Source organism: Strongylocentrotus purpuratus, unplaced genomic scaffold, assembly GCF_000002235.5.
Source record: "Strongylocentrotus purpuratus isolate Spur 01 unplaced genomic scaffold, Spur_5.0 spur5_scaffold_3, whole genome shotgun sequence".
Taxonomy (NCBI): domain Eukaryota; kingdom Metazoa; phylum Echinodermata; class Echinoidea; order Camarodonta; family Strongylocentrotidae; genus Strongylocentrotus; species Strongylocentrotus purpuratus.
The window spans coordinates 31,964,508-31,989,992 of record NW_022145609.1 but is presented as its reverse complement, the minus strand read 5'-3'; the positions used below and the strand labels follow the sequence as shown (position 1 = coordinate 31,989,992).

General features: G+C 38.2%; 1 protein-coding gene and 1 long non-coding RNA gene across 2 annotated transcripts; one reads left to right on the top strand and one right to left on the bottom strand.

Moving 5' to 3' along the window:
• The first annotated feature begins 600 nt into the window (after window positions 1–600).
• LOC585291 (chloride channel CLIC-like protein 1) lies at window positions 601–12,080 on the top strand. Its single transcript, XM_030996348.1, has 7 exons — window positions 601–870; window positions 2,615–2,797; window positions 4,758–4,979; window positions 5,262–5,405; window positions 6,045–6,239; window positions 7,786–8,049; window positions 10,619–12,080. The coding sequence occupies exons 1-7, from the start codon at window positions 646–648 to the stop codon at window positions 11,543–11,545; spliced, it is 2,160 nt and encodes a 719-aa protein (XP_030852208.1). The 5' UTR covers window positions 601–645; the 3' UTR covers window positions 11,546–12,080.
• A 5,433-nt stretch (window positions 12,081–17,513) lies between these two features.
• On the bottom strand, window positions 17,514–22,206 carry LOC105436513. Its single transcript, XR_004066172.1, has 4 exons — window positions 22,051–22,206; window positions 20,171–20,337; window positions 19,360–19,488; window positions 17,514–19,104 (listed from the first exon to the last, which is right to left on the bottom strand). It is a non-coding gene; the product is annotated as an uncharacterized LOC105436513 (long non-coding RNA).
• Between the last annotated feature and the right edge of the window lie 3,279 nt (window positions 22,207–25,485).

Here is a 25,485-nt window from a genome sequence, read left to right as displayed (position 1 = left end):
CATTCACTATTTGTTAATAGTGCACTTGCCCGATTGTAGACATTAATCCAAAGTTACAGAATTGTTTACCCTATTTTCCTGTTCTCGCCAGAGGTTACTACAACTACAAGAAAGCAAAGTGCAGATCTACTAGTGAACACTTGTGCACCGCTTAGGTTCGTCCAAGCTAGCTTAGCTCTTAATATAGAAAACAACTGTACTACTGGCAAAAACATGCTACCTGGGGGGTGTTTCATAAAGAGTTTGTAAAGTTACGCATGACTTTACGAACGACTTGTATATGAAGTGCCAGATAGGATGCCCAAATTTTTTTCTGATATTTCCAATAACCTCAATTAAATTATGGCAAAAAATATACTTTGCATTAAAAATGTTTGTTATAATAAGAATGTTAATCTACATCTGCACGGTTCAACTTAATAAATAATAATCAAGAATGATTGAGCATCCCGTTTGGCTTTTCATATACCAGTCGTTCGTAAAGTCATGCGTACCTTTATGAACAGCTTTATGAAACACCCCCCTGGCCTGTTTAAATATTGGATATAGATTAAATAAATGAATAATATCCATTTCCCTCCTTTTTTCTTGTTAGATACATGCGCTAGTCATTCATGCACTAGCAAATCAACGTTTCTCAAAATCATGGGAGGTTCAGGTAATCCTGCCCTGATCAGCTGTTGTCTGCTCTTCGTCTGCCTCTGTCTGACCAAGCAGTTCTCTCTGTACGTCGATGCCCTCAACGTTGACCTGGATGTCGATTGTGTCCCGGACATCAGTGACATGGTAGACTATGATCCAGTGACTCAGACGAGCGCTCGATGCGAGAAGATGAAGCGTGAGAAGCAGAAAGCTAAAGACCAGTGCCAGGTAAGGTCCCGTTGAGATGCAGTATGAACTGTTTCAAGCCTTGGGCAGAGCTGCCAACCATTCCGTTTTTGCCGGAATTTCTCCCTTTTTTTCTCCAATTTACGGTATTACGTTCTTTCTTCATAAAATCCTTTTTTTTTTACATACCGCACGTCAAGCAACTGCCCTAAAATGGTGATTTGATCATGCACAAATTCAATAGAAACTAAATTTAAAACATACTTGAAAAGAAAAATATTCTCAAAAAGAATGAAATGCCGATAATACCAAAATAACCACCAAAAAAATTCCTGCTTGTATTGTATGGAAAAAACAGCATGATGAATGAAAAATTCTGCATTGGAAGTGTGTTGCGCATGGTTGTAAGTTTCGTTTTTATATGAATTCCTTTTTTTTTGCCATCAGCATGATTCCTTTTTTTGGTCGCACAAGGTTGGTAGCTCTGATGGGGGTGTTTCATAAAGATGTGCATAAAGTTACGAATGACTTTACAAATGATTTGGATATGAAGAGCCAAATGGGATTTCCATAGTTTTTCCTGACATTTAACAAAGTTTGACTGTATTTCCCAAAATATCAATTAAATTGTAGCCAAAAATACACTTTGCATCAAAATGTTTTGTTAATAATGATAAGGTTAATCTACATCTGCATATTTCAACTTTAGCTTATGCAATTAAAAGGATTTGAGAATCCCATTTACAGAGCTACCAAGTGTCACGCATTCGAGGGTCTGAAAACCCTCTCACGCATGACGCGGGCGCTATTTCAAAACGTACGCTATACAAGCGCGCCGAGTCATGAAAATGTCAAGCATAGCTGATCTTTAAACTTGGCGTCTCTGCATTTAGCTCTTCATATTCAAGTCATTCGTAAAGTCATGCATGACTTTACGCACAGCTTTATGAAACACCCCCCTGGACCCATACCTATACTTCAACCCTAACCTAATATACATGTGAAACCCATATATACAACTCGCCCTAACTTTATAGCTTTGACAAAATATTATCAAGAAAATTGGTTGTCAGAGAAATTGTTGGATTACCTTTCTAGTTATCAAATTACAACCCAACACCCGTTCCGAAAAAAACACAGCCATCAAACAAAACAAAAACTCATGCTTTTGATGATGGCACATGTACAGTATGTCACATCATTGAACACTAAATAGAAATTAATACTATAGTTGATTTTGTATTTTATTTTATTTATATCTTTTAACTAGTGACCTTTGTCAAATATTTGCTACTTACACAGCCACACTTACTAGGTAGAGTGGGCAGAAAGAGACTGAGGGTATTTGGAATGTATGTGATGTACCATCAGGAATTTATTTTAGAACCTATGTTGAAACACCTTTATGGTATCTTTTTGAGGTTAACAACCAAGTATCGTGAAAGAAGTACCAGTACATGATCCTTAAAAGTACATATGGAACCAGTCTATATCCTGAATTTTGAAACATGGAGTTGAACTATGTTTCTTTATGTCATGATTAGAGTAGTTTATTGAAGTGAATGAAATCGATCTGGTTTATTGCTAAAAACACATTCAAATTAGCAGCCATAAGGCTGAAACAAAATGGCTTACAAACATTGAAAATCTTGATTCAAATACAATGTAATGCTTCACCAGATGGATAAGTATAAAAAAAATAGAGATAACATCAACATTATTTACTTGTAGCATGCCATGCAATTAGAAACACAAGAATTAAATGCATGTATTATATATTTTCTAGGCTAATTTAGCAGATGCACAGCACAATCTTGAAGCCTGTTTGACAGCCAGCGATTTCAAGCCATGTGTATGCCCCCCGCCTGTCGAGTGTGAAGATGATGTCAAAGCTATGCCTTGTCGTGATGCTGACGATATGTTCTTTCGTCGTCTTGTACGTCACTTAGTCAATGTCATCCAGAAAAAAGTAAGTCAAAAATCAGCGTTGTTTTAATAGTGAATATGTTGTGCCCTGTGTTGTAAAAAACGGTTGATCCAAAACAATCTTAGGTCCATCATTTGATTCTCTGTAGATAAAATGTTTATAATTTATGTAGAGAGGTGCATTTTACCTTGTAATGAGTTGCAACTGATTTCAATTTTATGTTAAGTTTTGATTGGTTGCAATTAACCACAACACTCAACAAGGCAGGGGGGGTGGTTGGTATCAATAGATATGCGAGAATTGACAAGAAAAACAAGTAAGACATGCAATGGCATGGTCTTAAATACAGTGGTTCAAAATTATTAGTAAAATATGTGTGTGTGATGGGGGGGGGGGTAGTTCTTACATGACATGTTGAATGCCAATTCTCAAAGGTTGCAAGGAAATGGTAAGTGGAATTATGAGTGTTTTTTTGTGTGTAATTGGAGTCAATAGGTAAGCTTTAAATAAAAGATCTGAATGTGGACTGGCTATTATGTGGCTAAAAGCACATGTACAAGTGTAAATTCATGTTCTTGTTTTTTTTTTTTGGGGGGGGGGTTCAAACCTTGATGTAATTGGCTGTTGAGTGATGTTGCCAAGGTAGCTGAAATTGATGGAAAAGTTACCATCAATGGTAAGTTGAATGCAACATGGCTCTGCATGGTATCGATATCATTGGAGTGACTGAGGTGTTTAAGAGGGAGAGGGTCATCACATTGGAGTGACTAAGGTGTTAAAGAGGGAGAGGGTCATCAGTTTCCATGTGCAGAAGGTCACAGTGCGCTGACACCAGACTTGGTTGAAAGACCATTACAGTAATGGGTGAACATGTCTGCACACAGCAAACCCATATTCCAATCAAGAACTACCCCTTAGTCTCTCAGAGAGGCTGTTCACACCAGCAGAGATAGCGCTGTCTAGCGCGCTAGACCGCGCTATCTCTGCGGTGTGGAAGGTACAATGTCATTTCGGTCCGTCCAACAGCGAGCCAGGGCGAGCCAAAACGGCGTACCACTGGAGCACCTCTTGGGGGTGGTCCACGAGAGAGAGCGTGGTCTAGCGCGCGCTAGACAGCACTATCTCTGCCGGTGTGAACCCGAGCTACGATAGCATGCCGGAAGTCACCGTTCTACATGTACACACGGGGAATTTAATACTCATTCTATTTTGGTGCGATCTGAATCTGAATCGGTACAATTCCTAGTTCGTAATAGCGCACAAAATCTTTGACCGCTCTGACCTCATGACGTCACGCGTCATGACAACAGGACCTCTCAAAAAAGGGGGTGCTATGATAGACCGCGCTATCTCACTGTGGTGTGGATCCGGCAATTGCCAATGGGTGGACCGTGGGTCGCGCTACGATAGCGCGATCCACGGTCCGCCCACGGTCCCCCCTTGCGGTGTGAACACGCCCAGAGAGTCTTCCAGTGATAGAAAAGTATGATAATGACTTTACCATAAAGGGGAATGGGTGGAAAGGCTGAGCATTACATAAAGCCTGTTGGTCATAAAACTGGCGCTAATTCTATGCTTCTTTAAAGAGAAGGTTGAGTTCTGGGAAGAGGTAAAAAATAATTTGTGATCGTTATCATTGTTTTATGCAAGTGTGGAAGAACATCAGAGAAAAAATTGTCCCTGAAAAGTATGGCTCTTTAAATGCCTTAATATTCCAATATGGCATGTAACAGCATAACAATCGAGACAGATTTTTATGTCACATGTTTATGTAGTTTCATAAACATATTTCTGTGTACAGTGCTTGAAACTTTACCAAGACTGGGCCAATTTCCTATCATTTTGATGATTCCAGAACCTTGCAGTACACACCAATACCTACAGTATATGCTAGATGATCAACCTTTTCTGATCGATTGCACACCGTTTCTTTCACAATGCAATCGCACGACCACAACTCAACTTTATCTTTTAACCCACTCCTTGGTTTCTCCATTCTCAGGCCCCAGAGAGCGGCCAAGTTGAAGCCCAGATGGAGATCCACCTCACCAGTCACGATTGGAAGAAACTCCAGAGCTTCGCTGATGGTAAGGACGATTACCGACGGGCCGACATCCACGATGTCATGGTCGGCATGACGATGAACATCTTCTATTTTAACCAGACCAGCATCATGGAGTGGCTCGGCGAACAGGTCAATCTGAAGTCGCCTGCAGCTATTCTGGTAAGCCAACCAATTCATTTCTACTCACATACATGTGTGGCGTATTAGTTTGATTTTTGAAAATGGAGTTAAAGTATACCATTACCCAAAATTTTCATGAAATATTGCAAGTTTAGATGCGCTCTCAATGAACATAAAAGTGACTTGAGTAGACTAGTTGACTAGTTGACCACAATTTTTGGTTCGTCAGGCAGGCGCTTTACTAACTGTTCTATTGAATTTGAAACATAAAAGTGTGATTCATTTAATAGTACTTCTCTTCTTCTTCTTCCTTCATCTTAGCTTACGGTTTCCATCACAGTCTCATGCCTTGTGTTTGGTGTCGGCATGTACTCAGACCTATACTGGAATCGACGCTTCATGGCCTGTCTCCTGACCTCCATCTTCGTCATCAGTGTCATATGGAATTGGATTTATCTCTATCAGGTTAATAATTATAATCAAAATAAGGTCTAAAAAAAACGATGTTGTATTGTCCTTTGCGACTGACCCAAAAATCTTGAAATCTACGGTTGGGTTTTTAAAATAGTTTTTTTTTTTTTAACACTTACAAAAAAAAAATGTTTAATGAATAAAAAATATGTATCGAAGCATTCAAAACTGAGAAATATCAGCCTAAAGAGGGACCACCAAAAAAAAAAAATAACAAAAATTCTTACCGACCGACCATATTTTGGCACCTAATGGGCAATACAACATCTTTTCGTTTAGGCCTAACTGGTGTTTATGTACCAGATACCAATATCAAACTGACCATAGCGTCTAGTGTAGTGTAACGCCAGTGATTATATTCAATGAAGATTCTGCACTTCGCAGTGTACACTCGGTTACTCCAACGGAAAGCATATTAGCCCATCGCTATTTCACATGTGGGCACTCGTATGTTTACCTAACCACTTTGACATTGCATTTTGGGTGGATAGGCATTTAACGCCACAGTTGAGAGAGCATAAGTGTCATGCTAAGGTTCAAACTCATAAACTTATTATTTTTATTGTTGTTGTTGTTGTTGTTATCATTATCATCATCATTATCATCATTTTTTTTTTTCACCTTAAAACCCAGGAAGAAACCATCAAGCGTTACCGCAATGCTCAGAAGTACGAAAAGATCCCAGCCAACTGCATGCCACACAAGATGACCTGGGTGCAGGCCCTGCAGGAATGGTTTAGTTCCATGACATCCATCCGCAAGGATGAGTGCTTTGAGTACCACAGGATCTACCAAGTGGATCCCCTCTTCGATATCCCTCCAACCAGGGTAGGTCAATAATAAATAATAATAAGAATAGCGGCATCTATCTAGAAATTCTATTCCAAGGCGCACTAATGATCACCCCGGTTTTAGCCTAGCTGCCATTACAGCGCTCCAGCATTTCAAGGAATTAATTCTTGCCAGGTACCAATTTACCTCACCTGGGTCGAGTGTGGCAAATGAAGATTAATGCCTTGCCAAAGGACATTAGTGCCGTGTCGGGGAATTTCAAGTCAAGTGCTTAAACCACTTGACTACGACACTTCTACAATATAATAATGATGATGGTGATGATAATAGAGATGATGATGATGATGATAATAGAATCTTGTATAGAGCTCATGTGTAGGACATTGCCACTACTTGTGCTCCATTATGTTGTAGTGGTGGTTATTCTAACTGACTTCTAAGAAAGCATAAATGCTTGTTAGTAAGCAACCAGAGGACCAACTGCTTTAGGTCCTTTCCGAGGGACCTGGTAATGAGGATTAATGCCTTCCAAAGGGCACTATAGAGATGCCAACCGTTCCGCTTTTTGCCGTATTTGTTTCGTTTTTTTGCTATGAATACGGCTGTACGTTTTTTGTATGTTTTGTTACGTTATTTTTTAAAACTTTTTTCAAATTGATGATTTTCTTAATTTCCAATCGTCGGCTTTGTGTCATATGTGTATTATGCATCTATGTCTTCAAATGATTCACGCAGGACGGTGATACAAGACCATCTTCTTCCTGTTGTTATTTCGTTTACAATCCAGATCTATGCTTAAATGTCATTTTAATTTTTGCACAAGTGCTCCTTGAGCATTTGATTCAAAGTGGAATCAGTGTTTTACAAATCTCATATATTATTAGTAGTAGTTGTATTTATTCTATCGATGCCATGTAAGCTGCTATAGGTAGGCTATGAAAGGAAATTAATGTAATTGATAACCTGCCTCATGAAATTTTTATATCATACATGGTGATAAGCTTGTTGGTACAGCATTTAGTTATTGGTAACCCATGTACTTCCAAGTTCTTTCATTCCTAGACTAAATGCAGGAACCCCAACATTTTAATTCACGATAGGAACAGTTTTCTTAAAAGACGGACAACCTTTATTTACAAGATTATTGTATTTCTAAGATAATATATTTGCCTTGTGGTACATAATGTGACATGCATTATCCAAGAACAGAATATGGTCATTATTTCTCAGAAAATAATTCTAGATGACTTTAATCCCCAACAAGTAGAGGTGTCATGGTCGAGTGGATATGTCGCTGGACTGTCGATCACAAGGTCCGCGGTTCAAGTCCTGCCGCGGCACTAATGTCCTTTGGCAAGCATTGATCTACATTTGCCACACTCGACCCAGGTGATGTAAATGGGTACCTGGCAGGAATTAATTCCTTGAAATGCTGGAGCGCTGTAATGGCAGCTAGGCTAAAGCCGGGGTAATAATAAATGCGCCTCGGAATAGAATTTCTAGATAGACGGCGCTATAAAAATGCCGATTATTATTATTATTATCATTAATGTAATCTCTCTTTTTTTTTTCTTTCTTGCAGGCCCTATCCGTCACGGTTTCTTCATTGTTTGTCGACAACTTCAAATACTTTGGTCGAGCCGTCAGCGAATTCCATGCGGAGATCTTCAGAGACCTTCCAATCTGGGCTGCACTTCCTGCTCTTGTGTCTTGTTATGTCTTTGGATTCTTTGCTCTCTATGCATACATCGCTGCACCCAGGAGGGTCCTGAAAGAGCGGCCCGTCCTGCAGCAGGTCCGCAGAGGACCACCTGCACTGGGAGCTGCCAGGGAACATAACTTACCGGTAAGGGTTTTACTCGATACTCACATAATTACAAAGACTTTAAATCCCCACCGCACTACTTGTAGCCACTTGCTCCCTCTACAGTTATATAGAAAACAATGCCTAATCGGTGACCATTGGTCCCCCATGATCCCCTTTTTCTAATGTTAATTGAGAGCTGAGTTCATGAGAAAGCCACCTGTCAATGACCACCCTGGGTGGTCTAATCCCTCCTAGCGAAACTAGTACAGACGGCCTTTAAGGAGTCAAAGCATAAGCAATTTAAAAACACTATTGTACTACTTTTAGATATTATGTGTGGACGTGTAATTTGTCTTTACAACATTTGCCCTTTTTATGCCTCCGCCCAGCAAAGTAATGCAGGAGGCATTACGTTTTTGGGTTTTCCGTCAGTCCGTCCGTACCGCTTTCTTGTTATCGCGATATCTCAAGAACCACTTAAAGAGAAGGTTGAGTTCTGGGAAAGGTAAAACAAATAATATGAGAGCTTTTTATGCCTCCGTTACGAAGTAGCCGGAGGCATTATGTTTTCGGGTTGTCCGTCCGTCCGTCCGTACGTCCGTACCGTCCGTACGTCCGTACGTCCGTCCGTCCGTCCGTACGTCCCGTTCTCGTGATCGCGTTATCTGAAGAACCAATTGATGGATTCCTGCCAAACTTTGGTCATGTATGTTACTTGCAGAGCCGATGAACTGATTAGATTTTGGGGTCACGAGGTCAAAGGTCAAAGGTCACAGGGCTCATTATGTATGCAAAAACAGCTCGTGATCGCGTTATCTGAAGAACCGATTGATGGATTCCTGCCAAACTTTGGTCTTGTATGTATCTTGCAGAGCCGATGAACTGATTAGATTTTGGGGTCACAAGGTCAAAGGTCACAGGTCACAGGGCTCATTAGGTATGCAAAAAGAGCTCGTGATCGCATTATCTCAAGAACCGATTGATGGATTCCTGCCAAACTTTGGTCATGTATGTATCTTGCAGAGCCGATAAACTGAATAGATTTTGGGGTCACGAGGTCAAAGGTCAAAGGTCACAGGGCTCATTATGTATGCAAAAATAGCTTGTGATCACATTCTCATTAGAACAGATTGATGGATTCCTGCCAAATTTCGATCATGTATGTATCTTGCAGAGCCAATGAACTGAGTAGATTCATGGGTCATGAGGTCAAAGGTCATGGGCTCATTATGTATCCAAAAATAACTTGTGAACGCATTCTCATTAGAACTGACAGATGGATTACTATTTAACTCAGGACATCTTGCAGAGCCAATGAACTGAGTAGATTTTAGGGTCATCAGGTCAAAGATCAAAGGGTCATATATGTATATGAGAAATTGCTTGTAATCACGATATTCTGAGAACCTCTTAATGGATTACAATTGAACTTGAATTTGAAAAATTTCTTCTGTTTTGGTTTGTAAAATTGCTCTATGACGGAGGCATCATTTTCGACTGCGTGCAGTCGAAGTTCCATCTAGTTTCCTTCTGTTACTTCAATTTGGAAGAGTATCATATACAAGATGTCCTCTCAAAAGGATAGCTCTTTAGATGCCCATGTATTCGAAATATGGCAAGCAACAGCTAAAAAAAAACACACATTCATGCCACATGTTTGTGTAGTCCCTTACACATTTCTGCATGTAACTTTTTAGCAAGACCATGAAGACTGGGCCAATTTCTGTTGATGATTCGGAAACCTCGGTGTAGCTAGATAATCAACCTTTTCCAATCGCTTCCAAACAGTTCCTTTCCCAATGCAATTGCATGACCAGGGGGGTGTTTCACAAAGATTTTAAGTCAAACGTAACTCTAAGTTGGACTTAAAAATTATGGAAAGCCATTTGTAGCCCTAAAATAAAATATATTCAAAAGCAAAAATTCAAGTATTTTAGAATGTTCATAAATTCCACATCAAGAACATGAAATCTCCTAGATAATAGAAAATATGAATGATTTGAATCAACATTTTATTTCTTCTAAAGTTACTTTTACAAAATATTTTCAAAGATGCTAATGGCTTTTCATAATTTTTAAGTTCAACTTAGGATATTTGTGAAACATCCCCCTGAACTTAACTTTATCTTTAAGTAAACATGTATGTCACAAGGTGAAAATGTCACAATTCATTTCCAGACCAACAAAAATCATTGAATCTGTGTTATAAAACATAGAAATGTATCATCAAAAAAAGGCTGTTGTGGTTTTGCTGTGTCATGACTGAACGACCCTTTACCCCCAACTTTTCTAATCAGATCATCTACCTTTGGTGATATGCATCATCTACAAATTTGAACCTCGTATCTCTAGTGGTTCTTGAGATATTGTGCTAACAAGGCCAAAACCTGGAGTTGACCTCTGTGATCTTTGACCTAGTTACTCAAAAATCTGATCAGATTGACTTCCTACGAAGATAAATAATATCATCAAGGTTGAAGTTCATAACTTTTTTTTAAGTATTTAGAAATTGGATACAGATAGCAGATTTCATCAGCATACTATCAACAGTAAGTTAATAACATAAATTGTTTCTTGGTTGTTTTTTTCTTTGTGTTTGTACTTCAAGATTGCTGAGCACATTGGAGAGGAGGACCCTCATCCTGGAGATGGTTACAGAGAAGGAGACAGAATCGAAAACATCCTTCCACCAACTCTACCTGTAGCTAGAGAAGAGAAAAAGAAACCTTCCAAGCAGCGGGGTTCTCCCAAAAAGCCACCCCCTGGGAACCAACACCGACCCCGAGGAGCGGTAGGGGGTCGCACCCATGATCAGAGGGGTGTTGATAGGGATGAGGATGAAGAAGGCCAAGAACTTTTCCCGGGTGTCAAGGAAGTGGATGACGACTCAGTACAGCCATTGGAGAGGGACCACGAAGCAGGACAAAGTGGCTTGGGTCCTGCAGTTAGACCAAAGACCAGACCTCCCGGACAAACCTTCCAGCGACCTGCACATGGGAATGATGCCGATACAAGCAGCTCAGACTCGATAGAAACGGTCCAATCAAAACCTAGGCCAAGAGACTTTGGTGATAGTAGACCCTCCAGACAGAAGACTCCAGTAGATAGGACCACGTCCATTGGCGACAGCGATTCCGGTGCTCTGGTCAGCCATCCTTATTCAGAGAAATCAGATGGGGAGTCCCTGATGGGTTCTGTGAGTGGTTCGACCTTTCCAGACCAGGTGGCAAGTGTCTCCTTCTCAAGGGATACCTCTGCAGGAGACCAGGCTTATGCTGCTGATGAGGAAACCACCGCATCATCCAATATACCCACTGGATACACCACACCATCCTCCATAGGTAGTCCAGATGACATCTCGGTCATCAGTCAGTCGCCAGAAAACACCAACAGTGCCACCTACGACTTCATCTCCACCAGCAGCTTTGGTTTAAGCGGTGAGCAGCCTCCAGGGCTAGCACCAGAGGAAGTCAGGGCTGAACAGGTGGAAGAGGATTTTGAAGATGATTTTGTGGTGCTACAGACTGAGAAGTAATGTGCATCCCCCTAGTACAAATCTTGTAATTAAACTTACAGGAGAAATCTACCCAGACAACATGTTGGTTCTAATAAAAGCATAACAATAAGAGACTCATATCAGTGAAAAGGAAATTTGTTAAAAGGTTAAGAGAGTTTTTTTTGATTTGTGATGAATCAAGATAAAGTGGCAAGGCAATGGTTGGCAGTTAGAGTCCGGCCGTGACACTAACGTCCTTCAGCAGGACTGGGCTAATAATATGATACTTTGTATTAAGTGCAGTAGAGTATATTCATGTAGTAGCTGCACGATATAAAGAGACCTATTATTATTGTTATTATTATTATTATTATTATCATAAATCACCTGTTAGTCGGAGGAGTGTGTACATGAACATGGAACATGGAAAAAAAATACTGTTCTGTGTATTACATGATCTGAGACTTGTGCATGAGGCAAGCTGCAATGATGTCGTTCAGAGAAAAATGTAGATGTACATTTAGAAAGGAGCTCCGGTTCTGGTGATGGAAAAACTTTGTCAAATGTAATCTTCGAAAAATTTCCAGCAGTAAAAGAAATGCTTGTTTTGTGAACTGTAAATATAAAGAGCCAAAGAAAACCTGCAGTAAGAAAGAACACTGAAAAGGAAATATACGTGGATGTACATCATGTACTTGAACGACAAGCTGTCTTGTGTACCCCACACATTTTGCTTTACTTTGAGTTGTTTTTGTCTTTTTCTGGGGGGGGGGGGGGGGGGTCAGAGTCACATGGCAGATACAATGTGTCAAAAAACGTCTTTGTCTTGGATTCGGTTTGATTCCTTAAAAAAATGTTTTTCGTCATTGTCAGAATTCTAAACCAGCTAGCAGCTTTCTAAATGCTTTGGTGTGTGTGTTGCAATCGTCGGAGAGTAACCTTTCTGTGGATAATTATCCCATAATCCCATTGACTCGTATTAAGATGAAGGTAAAATAATGTGAAAGCCAAGAGTAGGAATCAATTATGAAAGACATGATTTAAATTCGGAAATGGTATCATTTTATGTTTCATATACATGTGTATTTTATTCGTGAATACTGTAGGAAAAATGTATATATCTTGTTATATATAATCATATATGTAAATAAGAATACTGAAGATGATTACCGTAAAATTCTCAGACAAGAAAAACATGACATTAAATTCGGGGGAAGCAGATCTAATTGCAAGAAGAGCATGTTTTCTGGCCCAAATCTCAAAGAATCTCAAAGCACCTGTAAATTGAATTTCCTTGAGTTTCCTTCCGTGTCTGAACATCGTGATGCCAATAGAAATGCCTTATCTGAAGTACAACTAGATAGTATCGATGCATTGTTTTAATTCTGCATACAGATCTCTTTAAGTGCAATACAACTAAATTTTCAAGAGGGGCCCTGAAGGAATGCTGTGGCTGTGTCATTGTGAAAAAGTAGAGATCACCTTGTGATAAATGTAAAGTAATTGTATAGTATCTTGCTCATTGCAAATGTTTAAAGCCTTAATTTCTGGTGATGCTGCTTAAGGATATATATATATATTCATTCTTATCAAAACCCTGTTTGCCATTGAAATCTTAGCTTAAATAAGATTATTATCAAAATTATTTCATATACAGGATTAATTGATTAATTTCATGTAAAAATATGTTTCAATCTTCAAATATTGTACTACTGAATTGTGGTCAATATGACATGGATTTGGTGTATATTTTCTAGTGATTGTAGCATATTTCTACTTATTGCATATTTGATAACTTCATAGTTTGTAAAAACATACAAGATGTATTTGAGTAATACAAAAAGGTGACTTTTTCAAACATTTTTTTTCTTCCTATGTGCATATATGAGTTGTGTTTTATCGACCTATACGATATACATTCAAATAAGATGATTCACACAAAAACAGAAAATGAACATACATGTTTAGGGAAATGAATATTAAAGGTAAAAGATGTACCAGGCAGCGTTATATACATATATCAGCTCGTTTTTAAAAAAAATATGATTTAAAAATTCTGCTTACTTGCATCTAGCTATCATAGAGCAGTTTGTACTTCATGTATTGTAAAGAAATAAACAATTGATCATACAACTCACTGTTAAATAGTATTTGTGTTCTTGAATCGATGAGTCCTTGAGGAGTTGAGGGATGTTAAGGGAAGGGGAATAACTAAGAAGTGAGGGCTGGGGGTGATCCAACATTGTCTCCAACAGCATTTTTCTCCAGATATATTTGGTCAAATGTATAGGGTTAGAGTTATGTGTGCGTATCAATGTGTATCAGTGTGAAAGAAAATGACAAAAGATAGACCCGGGGGGGGGGGGGTTAAGCACTTCTAGGATGGGGATGAAGAGGACTGCCCGCATCGCTGTATGTCTTTCTTGTTCTCGAATTCAATGTTCCCATCCCACTGTACCTGCATGTACCATGTGTGGACAATACACTGATGCAAATGGCAAATATGAGTTTACCTTTTTTCGGGGGGGGGGGGGGGGGGGGTTCTGTTAAAAAATTATGCTTTTTTGGTATCGAGTATTTTATGTTTGATTACTTCCACCCCCCCCCCCCCCTCCTTCCCATTTTTTGATCTTTCTCTATCTCTCTCTCTCTCTCTCTCTTCGTCTCTCACATTCTCCCTCCCCTCATCATAGGAAGATGATTTTGGGAGTACCGCTACCCCTCTAGGCTTTCTCATTTTTGTTCTCTATTGGGGAGAAGGCAGAATACAAAGATAATCTTCCTATCAATTGGGCTATTTTCCCTTTTCCCACTCCCACCTGCCCTCCCAAACGCTCCATAAGGGAAATGCGAGGTAGGGAGCCTGGACCCCAACCCCTGGGAAGAAGAAAAAAAGTGTTAATGTTACCTTTATTTGGAGACGGGGCCCCATGGTGCTCAAGGGGGTGCGATTTTTTAATTTTCTAGGGGGGGAAAAAATAGTGCTCACTACTACCCCCCCCCCCCCCCCCCCCCCCCCCCCCCCCCCCCCCCCCATTGAGCGATTTGCAAATTTTCAGGGGGGGGGAAGAAACTAAGTGCCTGTTAACTCTGCTTTCAGGACCAGACTGCTCATGATCTATACAGCTGGTCTATATTTTTCAATGTCTCCATTGGTCCATAGGCCCGATCCCACGCATCCGGTACTACATGTAGATGTTTATGATATATCTAAAATTGAATTTCCCACTCATTACTGTTTATGGATTGTTGTATGTGTATGGAAAATCTTTTTATATATTATGCCTGTGCCATTTTGGGAGGATTATTTTTTCTTCAATTTTCTTGACGTACGTGCACTACCCCCCCCCCCCTATTGTTGTGTGTGAACGGGCCTATTATTATGATATACCCTAAAGATATACAATGATGACGTCTACTTACGTATAATGTTTGATTTAATGTTTTGTAGTGCAAGCAGGGGCGTCTCCAAAGAGGGGGGGGGTATTGGGGGTGCGACACCCCACCTGTGAGGATATTGTCGGTAAAATTGCGCTGCCGTCGGTAAAAAAAGAAAAAAGGGGGAGGGGAAAAAAGAGAGGGAAAGGGAAAGAAAAGAAAAGAGTAAAAATCGGTACAACGAATCGTCTTTTTCTCTAATATTTTAATGAAATGCCAAAGCTTATTAAAAAATCCTTCGTACGCCCCTGGTTGTAGGTAAGGATATTGGAAACAAGAAATATTCACTTCTGAATATTATTTTAAATTACTTGCAATATGCAATTTATAAGTGTTACGTTAAGAAGATTGTTAATGGTTCTGTTTACTACCCACATACTTTTTTTTTAATTCAAGTCGTTGCTAAAATTATTTTTAAGATATGAATGTGTTAGGAAAGAAAATTATACTAAGCTGGAAGAATTGTTGAATGTACTTTAATTTTAGCCTATGTTATGTTTCACTCAATCATTAAGTTATTAATGTAAATATGTATTGCTATTATGGAAATAAAAATCTCGCTTGAGGATAAGAGAAATATATATATATATATATATAATGGTGTTTTTCGGGGTGGGTCGTTAGGTTGTCGTACTCATATGCTACATCCCTGATAGCAGAGACTGGTAAATATCACGTCATATTTACGTCTTGTACTACGTCTTTAAGACGACATAACACGACGTCAAAAAGACATGATTTTGCACCCGCGCACGTCGTCACGAGGACGTCATATTTTGACGTGATTTTTACGTCTTATTAGTCAAAGAAAGACGTCTTTAAGACGTCAACTTGTACTATAGGAAGACGTCATATGGACGTCATATTTACGTCTTTTAGTTAAAGAAAGACGTCTTTAAGACGACATAACACGACGTCAAAAAGACTTGATTTTGCACCCGCGCACGTCGTCACGAGGACGTCATATTTTGACGTGATTTTTACGTCTTATTAGTCAAAGAAAGACGTCTTTAAGACGTCAAGTTGTACTATAGGAAGACGTCATATGGACGTCATATTTACGTCTTTTAGTTAAAGAAAGACGTCTTTAAGACGACATAACACGACGTCAAAAAGACTTGATTTTGCACCCGCGCACGTCGTCACGAGGACGTCATATTTTGACGTGATTTTTACGTCTTATTAGTTAAAGAAAGACGTCTTTAAGACGTCAACATGTACCATAGTAAGACGTCGTATGGACGTCATATTTTGTCGTGATTTTAACGTCTTATTAGTCAAAGAAAGACGTCTTTAAGACGTCAACTTGTACCATATAAAGACGTTGTATGGACGTCATATTTTCTTTTTAGGTCTTATTGGTTAAATAAAGACGTCTTTAAGACGTCAACTTTCACCCAAGAAAGACCTGTATACGTTGTATGGACATCAAATTTTGACGTGATATTTACACCTTACTGGTCATTTCGATGTACCTTTTATCCTTACATGATCTTTACGTCTTTGTTGTCCTCTAAATAACATCTATACGACCACCTGATCAAGGAAGAAAGTGTAAAAGTCACTTCATGTACACATTCTGAACAATCACACAGTAAAATCAAAGCAACAAATATTGCATCACATAATATATATATACATGCCAAACAGAAAGTAATTTTCATATTTTTAATGTACACGTATATGGTATGAAAATGGATAACAAAAATATAAAATACGTATTTCTATACCTTCTTATTCTATCTAACTTTGTTTTCCATTGGTACAAAATCTTTTCATCACTATCCTGACACTTCTTCCAAAACATGCTGTATAAATACCTAGTGTATTTCTGTCAGTCTCATAATTTATTTTAAGAAAGTTAACAGGCCATCACAAAGATATCTGTTTCGTTATAAATTGTGCTACAAGAAACTATGACATATTGGCTAAACTTATAAGTCTTACGGTTGTGGGAAGCAGGTTAGCAGCATAGAGACTAGGTAAAGCTATACTGATACCCGCAGTATTTTAGTAGACAAGCAAACAGCACACTGGGGAAGTTCCTCATATTCAGCAAAACAGCATAGTGGAAAGCTAGGCATTCATCAGTGCAGCTCTACCTCGTCTCCATGCTGCAAAACCGCTCCTGACAACCCCAAGATTTTAATGCAGATAAAGACTATCACATAAAACAAAAGGTTGTTGGAAAGAATTTCTGAGCATGAGATCAATTCTTGTTACATACAAGGGGAATATCTAAGTTCATGGCAAGAATTCAGTATAAAGTATAAAACTATACAATCTAAATCACACACAGGAGAAAAATGGCACAAATGATAAACACATGGCTTAGCTAAGTTATTTCTTACACTCAAAACGAACAAGTTGGCAGCAAGGGGAACAGGGAGAGCTTCACTGATACCTGCAGAGTTTTCTGATGATGGTTGCTTGCCCGTCAAAACCATGATGTTCACATTTGGCGATACAGCATATTAGAAAACTGTGCAGAAATCAGCTCAACTGTACCTATTCTCTGTGCTAGAAACCTGCTTCTTACGGGCACATGACTTAAATATAAGAAAAGGCATTAGTGGCAACATTCATCTTTATAAATATCAAAAAATTAGTTTTGTTGCAAATACAGAAGCTGAAGTTCAAGTATAAAATACAATTTATATCAGATAACATTCCCGCCAGTACGATTGGCTCAGTTGGGCAATTCCAAGGTGACGGTGGAATAATTATTCAGAAGGTATTTCCCAGTTTAAGATAAAATAGCAAACATGCTGAAAAAGTTTAGCACAAAGAGATATATTCCATTGCTAATGTCACAACATTCATTTGGCAAGTCCCAGGAGTTTCACAAAAGAATTAAAATTTAACTTAAATTTTAACAGCAAATTCAATATACATGTAGGTAAGCCATATTGTGCTTTCAAAATCACAGATACAATCCAAGAATTTTATACTTTTAACTACCAATTTTTTTTCAAACCACAAGGTATTTATGGTTTTCATTGAAGGCGCTACTGTGTGTCACTCTTTAACAGTTAATTCTCCCAACAAAATTTTCAATTTTCCCCAACCGTTTTTCCATGAAAATAAGATATAAAACAGGCCTTTAAAAATCTTTCAACGCCTAAATTTGGAAAAGGTATTGGAGCTAATTCGTTGCTTTGTGATGATTTACACTCACTTCAATTTAATCAAATTATAAAAATATAGTTGGGAGAATTAAGGAATGGATTAGATCAGTTTTCCCAATTTTAATCATCAATAGTGGTCTATTTTTAACTCAAATGTTCAGATTATCTTTAAGTGTACATACAGTATAGCATTGAAGTCAATACCTTAGCATCATTTTCTCTCATATGAACAATGTTACCAAGTCCCTTTAAGGCTCGTTCAGATATGATGCTGCAAAACAAAATCTCAGAGTTTTTTTAATGTTGACATAGAGTTCAATATGCTTTACATTTCTGTATATTATTTTTAAAAAAAAGCTCACTGAATATGCGCAGTCCAAAACATACAAAGACTTGTTGCCATTCGCTTTACACATAAAACCAAACTGCATCATTTTCGAAAATTGTTGGCGGTTCACGTTCCGTATCTGAACAAGTCTTAGTTGCTTAATAATGGAATCGATTTGTATTGTATTTAACTCACTCAATTTTTCTCTATTACCAACTTATATATAATTTGCAACAGGTTTTAAGAACTGATAAGAAGCGGATGGGGGGTGGGGGTGAGCATGAGACTGAGCATATCAAGTCTACTACATTTAAGCATTATGAAACAGGTCAACCTCATAAATAGTAATTACAAATATATGCAAAATACTGGAATCTTTTACTCAAACTGTTATTATGTCAGTTCGTACACCCTGTAATTCATTAAAATTGTAAGTGACATGAATGGGAATTTCAGTTCCACAGCTTAGCCATTCAGGTTTGTGGCTACACCTCACCTCTCCCCCTCCCCCAATCTCTCTCTATAAATTATAATGAAGTGAAAAAAAAACCTTTTTTCTAGCAGTTTAACTATCGGGTGAGTGTAGATCTACATGTAATTTTGGACATATTCCTCTTCAGCTTGGACTCATGGGTTAGCTTTTGGGTGGAATCTCTGGCATTATGCACTGCTTTCAGATCCAGGGAACATAGACGCAAGGAATTCTAGTGCATGAATAAAGCAAAAAGAAAGGAATACAATTTGAAAACTGGAACGTAAACAATGAATTAAATAATGAATTATGTCAGAAAAGTACTGCTTGGTAAGATTTATCAGAAATAATTTCTTATTGCTCACAAACATAAAGTCAACACACCTTTGGATTTTAAACATTTGTGGGCAATGCAAAACGTGATTCAGGATTTTGTTTGGTAAATTATCAATACAATTGTAGTTTGCTGATGAGGGCCATGACTCACCAATCGGATTAGTGGAGCCATCGATTTGGAAATATTCCTCTTCAGCTTGGACTCATGGGTTAGCTTTTGGGTGGAATCTCTGGCATTATGCTTTGCTTTCAGATCCAGAAAACATAGACGCAAGGAATTCTAGTGCATGAATAAAGCAAAAAGAAAGGAATACAATTTAAGACAAACTTTTATATATTTTAAAACTGGAACGTAAACAATGAATTAAATAATGAATTATGTCAGAAAAGTACTGCTTGGTAAGTTTTATCAGAAATAATTTCTCATTGCTCACAAACATAAAGTCAACACACCTTTGGATTTTAAACATTTGTGGGCAATGCAAAACGTGATTCAGGATTTTGTTTGGTAAATTATCAATACAATTGTAGTTTCAGGGATGCCAGTTAGAATTGATCAGAGGGCCTGAAAAATCACCTAGAATGTGCTAGCTTGTACACAAAAAACCTAAACTATGGTATGAAAATAACTTGCCAGGGCCTGAATTCAGGCTATTGCCTGAAAACTGGCATTCCTGTAGTTTGCTGATGAGGGTAGAATGAAAGCTCCTTGACCTATGCTGAAGGGTAAAAAAACACTGTTTGAAACTCACATAATATTGTCGGTTATTGTACCTGCAGGTTTTAGTGATCTAAAATTAATTGAATTATAAATATATTTGAAACTCATGACAAATAACTGAAATAAGCCTTTCAAATGAAATGAACCATTATGTAGTGTCTAATTGGTCAGTGTCTCAGTGATCATGCACAATATGACAAATAAATGTACAGAAATAATACAAGTACATGTACACATTTACCGATAATGGCTTCAACTGTTTCAAGAGGCTGCTGATCCTTAGGGAAGTAGGGAACATCCACAAGGTTGAGAGAGAGTAGCATTTTCTGCATGGTTTCACATCAATATACTGAGGCCACAATGTGCTTTGAATCCACTTCTTTGACGAAAGATGTTAAAAAAGGATGCCTACAAATAAATGAGAAAATGAATAAAGAACAAAATGAATGGTTGATAATGTATGCATGTGCAACACATATACTACAAACTTCTTTGAACAGCCTGTGGGGAAAGAATTTTGTTTACCATTTACAGGTCTAACCGATTATTTCCAGATAAAGATTTCTGTATACGCGGTAGCCTATAAGATAAATTTGATGTCTAAAGACTATAGAAACGACTTGTTTAAGGTTACATGTTTGTGACACAAGTCACTGCTTTATTCCTCTACGTATCGACACGTAATGCTCAATTTCCAGACATCTGGGCCCGGGCCGGTAGTACACTTTCTCACAGGTTTCACTTTCACTGCAAACCGCTGCACATTACAAGTGCATACCGATGGTGGTTGCGGGCGGACGCACGCCTGTGTGAAGTTATCTACCGTACAATGAGGAGGTAGATCACTTCACGCAGACTTACGTGCCCCCGCAACCCTCCATCTGTATGCACTTGTATTGTGCAGCGGTTTGCCATGCAACCTGTGAGAAAGTGTATACTACTATCAATGTTTTTCCGAAAAAATACTCCCCCCAAAATAAGAAAATTGACCAGAAACAGGTTAGAAACATAACGACTTTTAAATCATGACCGGCATTATTTGAACATTTCATGAATATTTGCTTGATTTGAGGTAGGCCTAGACCGAATTTTCCTTCTCTTTCGTTCGTTAGCCTCTTATTGGGGTAGGGTCGGCCGGCTCTCTCTTTAGAGACGGAAACCGTCTATACACATTCCCTTGATAACGCCACGGCCATTTCAGGTCGTAGGGTTATGCCCCCAAAATCCCCCAAAATGTCATTTTACCTCGTCCATATCCAATTGTAAATTAGGCCTAGGCTATAATACATCGGTTCCACTTACTAACTTGATTGAAATAATCCGTTTAATGGTCCCTTTTAAGGAAATTATGGGTCAAAATCGACATCCATGTTGAAAATCTTGCAAGCCGTGTTAAACTCTCGCTGCCGGAGTCATCTAAATCAATCTCATCCTTTCTAGTCTACGCCGAAGGCAAAATGATTATGAAGGAAAAACTGTGCGCCATCTACACGTTCGTAATGGCGTTAATTTACATCTGATTTAGAAATCAGGAAATTAGATCTAAACAAAGAAAATCGGGGAGAAAATGTCGTGGACGAAAATATGTACATAGGCTCATAGCCACCCCCACGGTACGAGATCTCTGGGTTGCCATCTGTATTGGGGAATGACAACAAATGTCAGTTTTATTAAAGAAATGACCCAAATCAGATGGTTATTGCTGTCTAATCTAGACGAGTCTACCTAGATCTAACTGTTAGTGCCAAAGCTTTCATCAGTTTGCTTCTCTTATTTTTCTGCTTTCTTTTAGTTTTAGTCTTTTAGAGCAGTTGTATATTTGAGTTAGATTTCCCTTTAAAGCCATGCAGCCCATGTGTAGGCAAATGAGTAAACTGTTTTGCTTTAAATGATGCCCCATGCCATGCATACCTTCAATCAAGACCCTACATAAAAATACATATATGGTATCATACATTCCAAATCTTGTCACCAAGTGTTGAAAGTCCGAGCTCACTATCACTGACATTATAGTGACATAAGATCATACATTGAGTCTACATATCAACTTTTCAGAACAAAAAACAGTAACTATAGATTTATGTACTTTTTGTAAATAAATTAGGTAATTCTAGGACTTACCCATACTGTAAATTTGCAGGAGAAAACGAGAGTATTCAGGAGGATGATACTTGATGCAACGGCTTTTTTACTCTGAATTCAAATACATTACATACACATCGCATAGTGCATGTAGTCCTACGCCTTGCATGCCTTGAGTACTATGCATCTGTACACACACGTACACACTCCCGTTTGAACTAGATGCGAGCATGTTCAGTCTTGATCGATATTGCAGACCTTGGTGCGTGTTAAGATGTTGCACAATCTATAATGACATGACTAATGACATTTGAGGGGGGGGGGGGGGGGAGTTGTTCCCTAATTTCAATTCTGATAATTGCCCTATTTACTTTGACTTATGCTCATATTAGATGTTGTAGTCTTTACCCGATTATTATCTTGGAAATGATTAGGTTATTAGAGACGTCATAATGACGTCGTTATAACGTCGTCCTTACGACAAAAAATATCTTGGAAAAATAGTCTTTAAAAGAGGTCATAATGACGTCGTAATGACGTCGTCAATACGACAAAAAATATATTGGAAAAAATAGTCTTTTAAAGACGTCGTAATGACGTCGTCGATACGACAACAAGTATCTTGGAAAAAATAGTATTTTAAAGAGGTCATAATGACGTCGTAATGACGTCGTCAATACGACAAAAATTACATTGGAAAAAATTAGTCTTTTAAAGACGTCATAATGACGTCGTTATCACGTCGTCAATACGACAACATTACATTGGAAAAATAAGTCTTTTAAAGTCGTCATAATGACGTCGTTAGCACGTCGTCAATACGACAACATTACATTGGAAAAATAAGTCTTTTAAAGTCGTCATAATGACGTCGTTAGCACGTCGTCAATACGACAACATTACATTGGAAAAATTAGTCTTTTAAAGACGTCATAATGACGTCGTCGATACGACAAAAATTAGCTTGGAAAAAATAGTCTTTTAAAGACGTCATAATGACGTCGTTATCACGTCGTCAATACGACAACATTACATTGGAAAAATAAGTCTTTTAAAGTCGTCATAATGACGTCGTTAGCACGTCGTCAATACGACAACATTACATTGGAAAAATTAGTCTTTTAAAGACGTCATAATGACGTCGTTATCACGTCGTCAATACGACAACATTACATTGGAAAAATAAGTCTTTTAAAGTCGTCATAATGACGTCGTTAGCACGTCGTCAATACGACAACATTACATTGGAAAAATAAGTCTTTTAAAGTCGTCATAATGACGTCGTTAGCACGTCGTCAATACGACAACATTACATTGGAAAAATTAGTCTTTTAAAGACGTCATAATGACGTCGTCGATACGACAAAAATTAGCTTGGAGAAAAATAGTCTTTTAAAGACGTCATAATGACGTCGTTATCACGTCGTCAATACGACAACATTACATTGGAAAAATAAGTCTTTTAAAGTCGTCATAATGACGTCGTTAGCACGTCGTCAATACGACAACATTACATTGGAAAAATTAGTCTTTTAAAGACGTCATAATGACGTCGTCGATACGACAAAAATTAGCTTGGAAAAAATAGTCTTTTAAAGACGTCAAAATGACGTCTTTATGACGTCGTTAATACGACAAAAATTATCTTGGAAAAAATAGTCTTTTAAAGACGTCATAATGACGTCGTCGAGAAGACAAAAATTATCTTGAAAAAATTAGTCCTTTAAAGACGTCATTATGACGTCGTTATCACGTCGTTAATACGACAAAAATTAGCTTGGAAAAATAGTCTTTTAAAGACGTCAAAATGACGTCAAAATGACGTCGTTAATACGACAAAAATTATCTTGGAAAAAAGAGTCTTTTAAAGACGTCATTATGACGTCGTCGAGAAGACAAAAAATATCTTGAAAAAATTAGTCCTTTAAAGACGTCATTATGACGTCGTTATGACGTCGTCAATGCGACAAAAATTATCTTGGAAAAAATAGTCTTTTGAAGACGTCATAATGACGTCATAATTACGTCGTCCATACGACGTACGACGTGTTTACCACTTTACGACCAATTTATGACGTCTTTAAGACGTCAGTCTGCTATCAGGGATGTGCCTTGCTTAAATTTATTTATAATAAATATTTTACTTTAGGGGTGGAGAACTTGTATAAATGCATCGGGCGGGATTGAGCCCTCCAATCCCTGCAAACCTAGAATGGAACAACCCTTTTCCAATTTAAAGAATATTTTAAGTCTACTCTACAACTGATTTAATTGTAATAGGTTTAAAGCTGAGCAGTACTCGGTACTTATTCGTCATGATTTTCAACAGCGCCATCAAAGTTGTGAGGAATTATGAATATGTCATGTATGTCCTATCTGTGAAATTTAAACGTTAGCAGTGTCCTCATATTCAAATTATGCAAGGAAACCCGTTTACTTGCTAGACTTCACTGTCAGACACTATTGAGTGACTGACTGGCTTTTTTCCTTCTTTGGTAATAACATACATGAAAAGAGTTGTAAAGGATACATGAGCGTTTGTCTACATCAATAACCCACTTCTTGTGATGGCCAAGATTAAACTGATTGAATCTTTGCGCAGCATAAAACGTATGACCATTCGGTACAATTATTGTCTGAAAATCAAGACTATTAGTTTTGGGCTCTATAGCCCTAAAGTCGTTTTGACAACTAATAGTCGTTATTTTCCACTTGAAGACATTTTCAAGCCCCACCTTTTTTAGGGAAGTTCTAAATTAGTATTATCTTTCAAATGCAGTTGGAATTTAACTTTTTCATTTTTTGGGCCTGCAAATGGGACATAGTACCTTTAAGGCAATATCGTTTTATTAATTATTATAAACAAATATGTGATCCAACTACTGGGTTTTAAACAAAAGAATGAAAATAATGAGAGATAACATCATGAATGGGAAATTATTGTCAAGTGTGCGCGCGAGTGTTTGTAGGATGTGTGTGTATAAGTGTGTGTTTTGGTATGTGTGCAAATAAGTTGAGAGTGAGAACAGATAGAGAGAGAGAGTGTGTGTGCGTGTGTGTGTGTGTGTGCGTGCGTGTGTGTGTGTGTGTGTGTGTGTGTGTGTGTGTGTGTGTGTGAGTGCGTGAGAGAGAGAGAGAGATATGAATGGATAGAGGCGGCGAGAGAGGCAGTGAGAAAGGGGGAAGAGATAGGGATGGCGGTGTGGCAGGGGAAATAAAAATACCAACAGGGAGAGAGAGAGAGAGAGAGAGAGAGAGAGAGAGAGAGAGAGAGAGAGGAAGAGAAAAGAAGGAGAAGAATAAAGAGAGAATCATGAGTAAATTTTCAGGTATGAATATAAATGTGAATATAAAACTAGAATAGGAGCAGCATCAAAGAAATATTATGAAGCTGTAATACCCAAAAGGGAATAGCTAAAGGAGCCTTGAATCCCAAATGAACGTCTACACAATACCATTTTCTTTTCTTTTCTT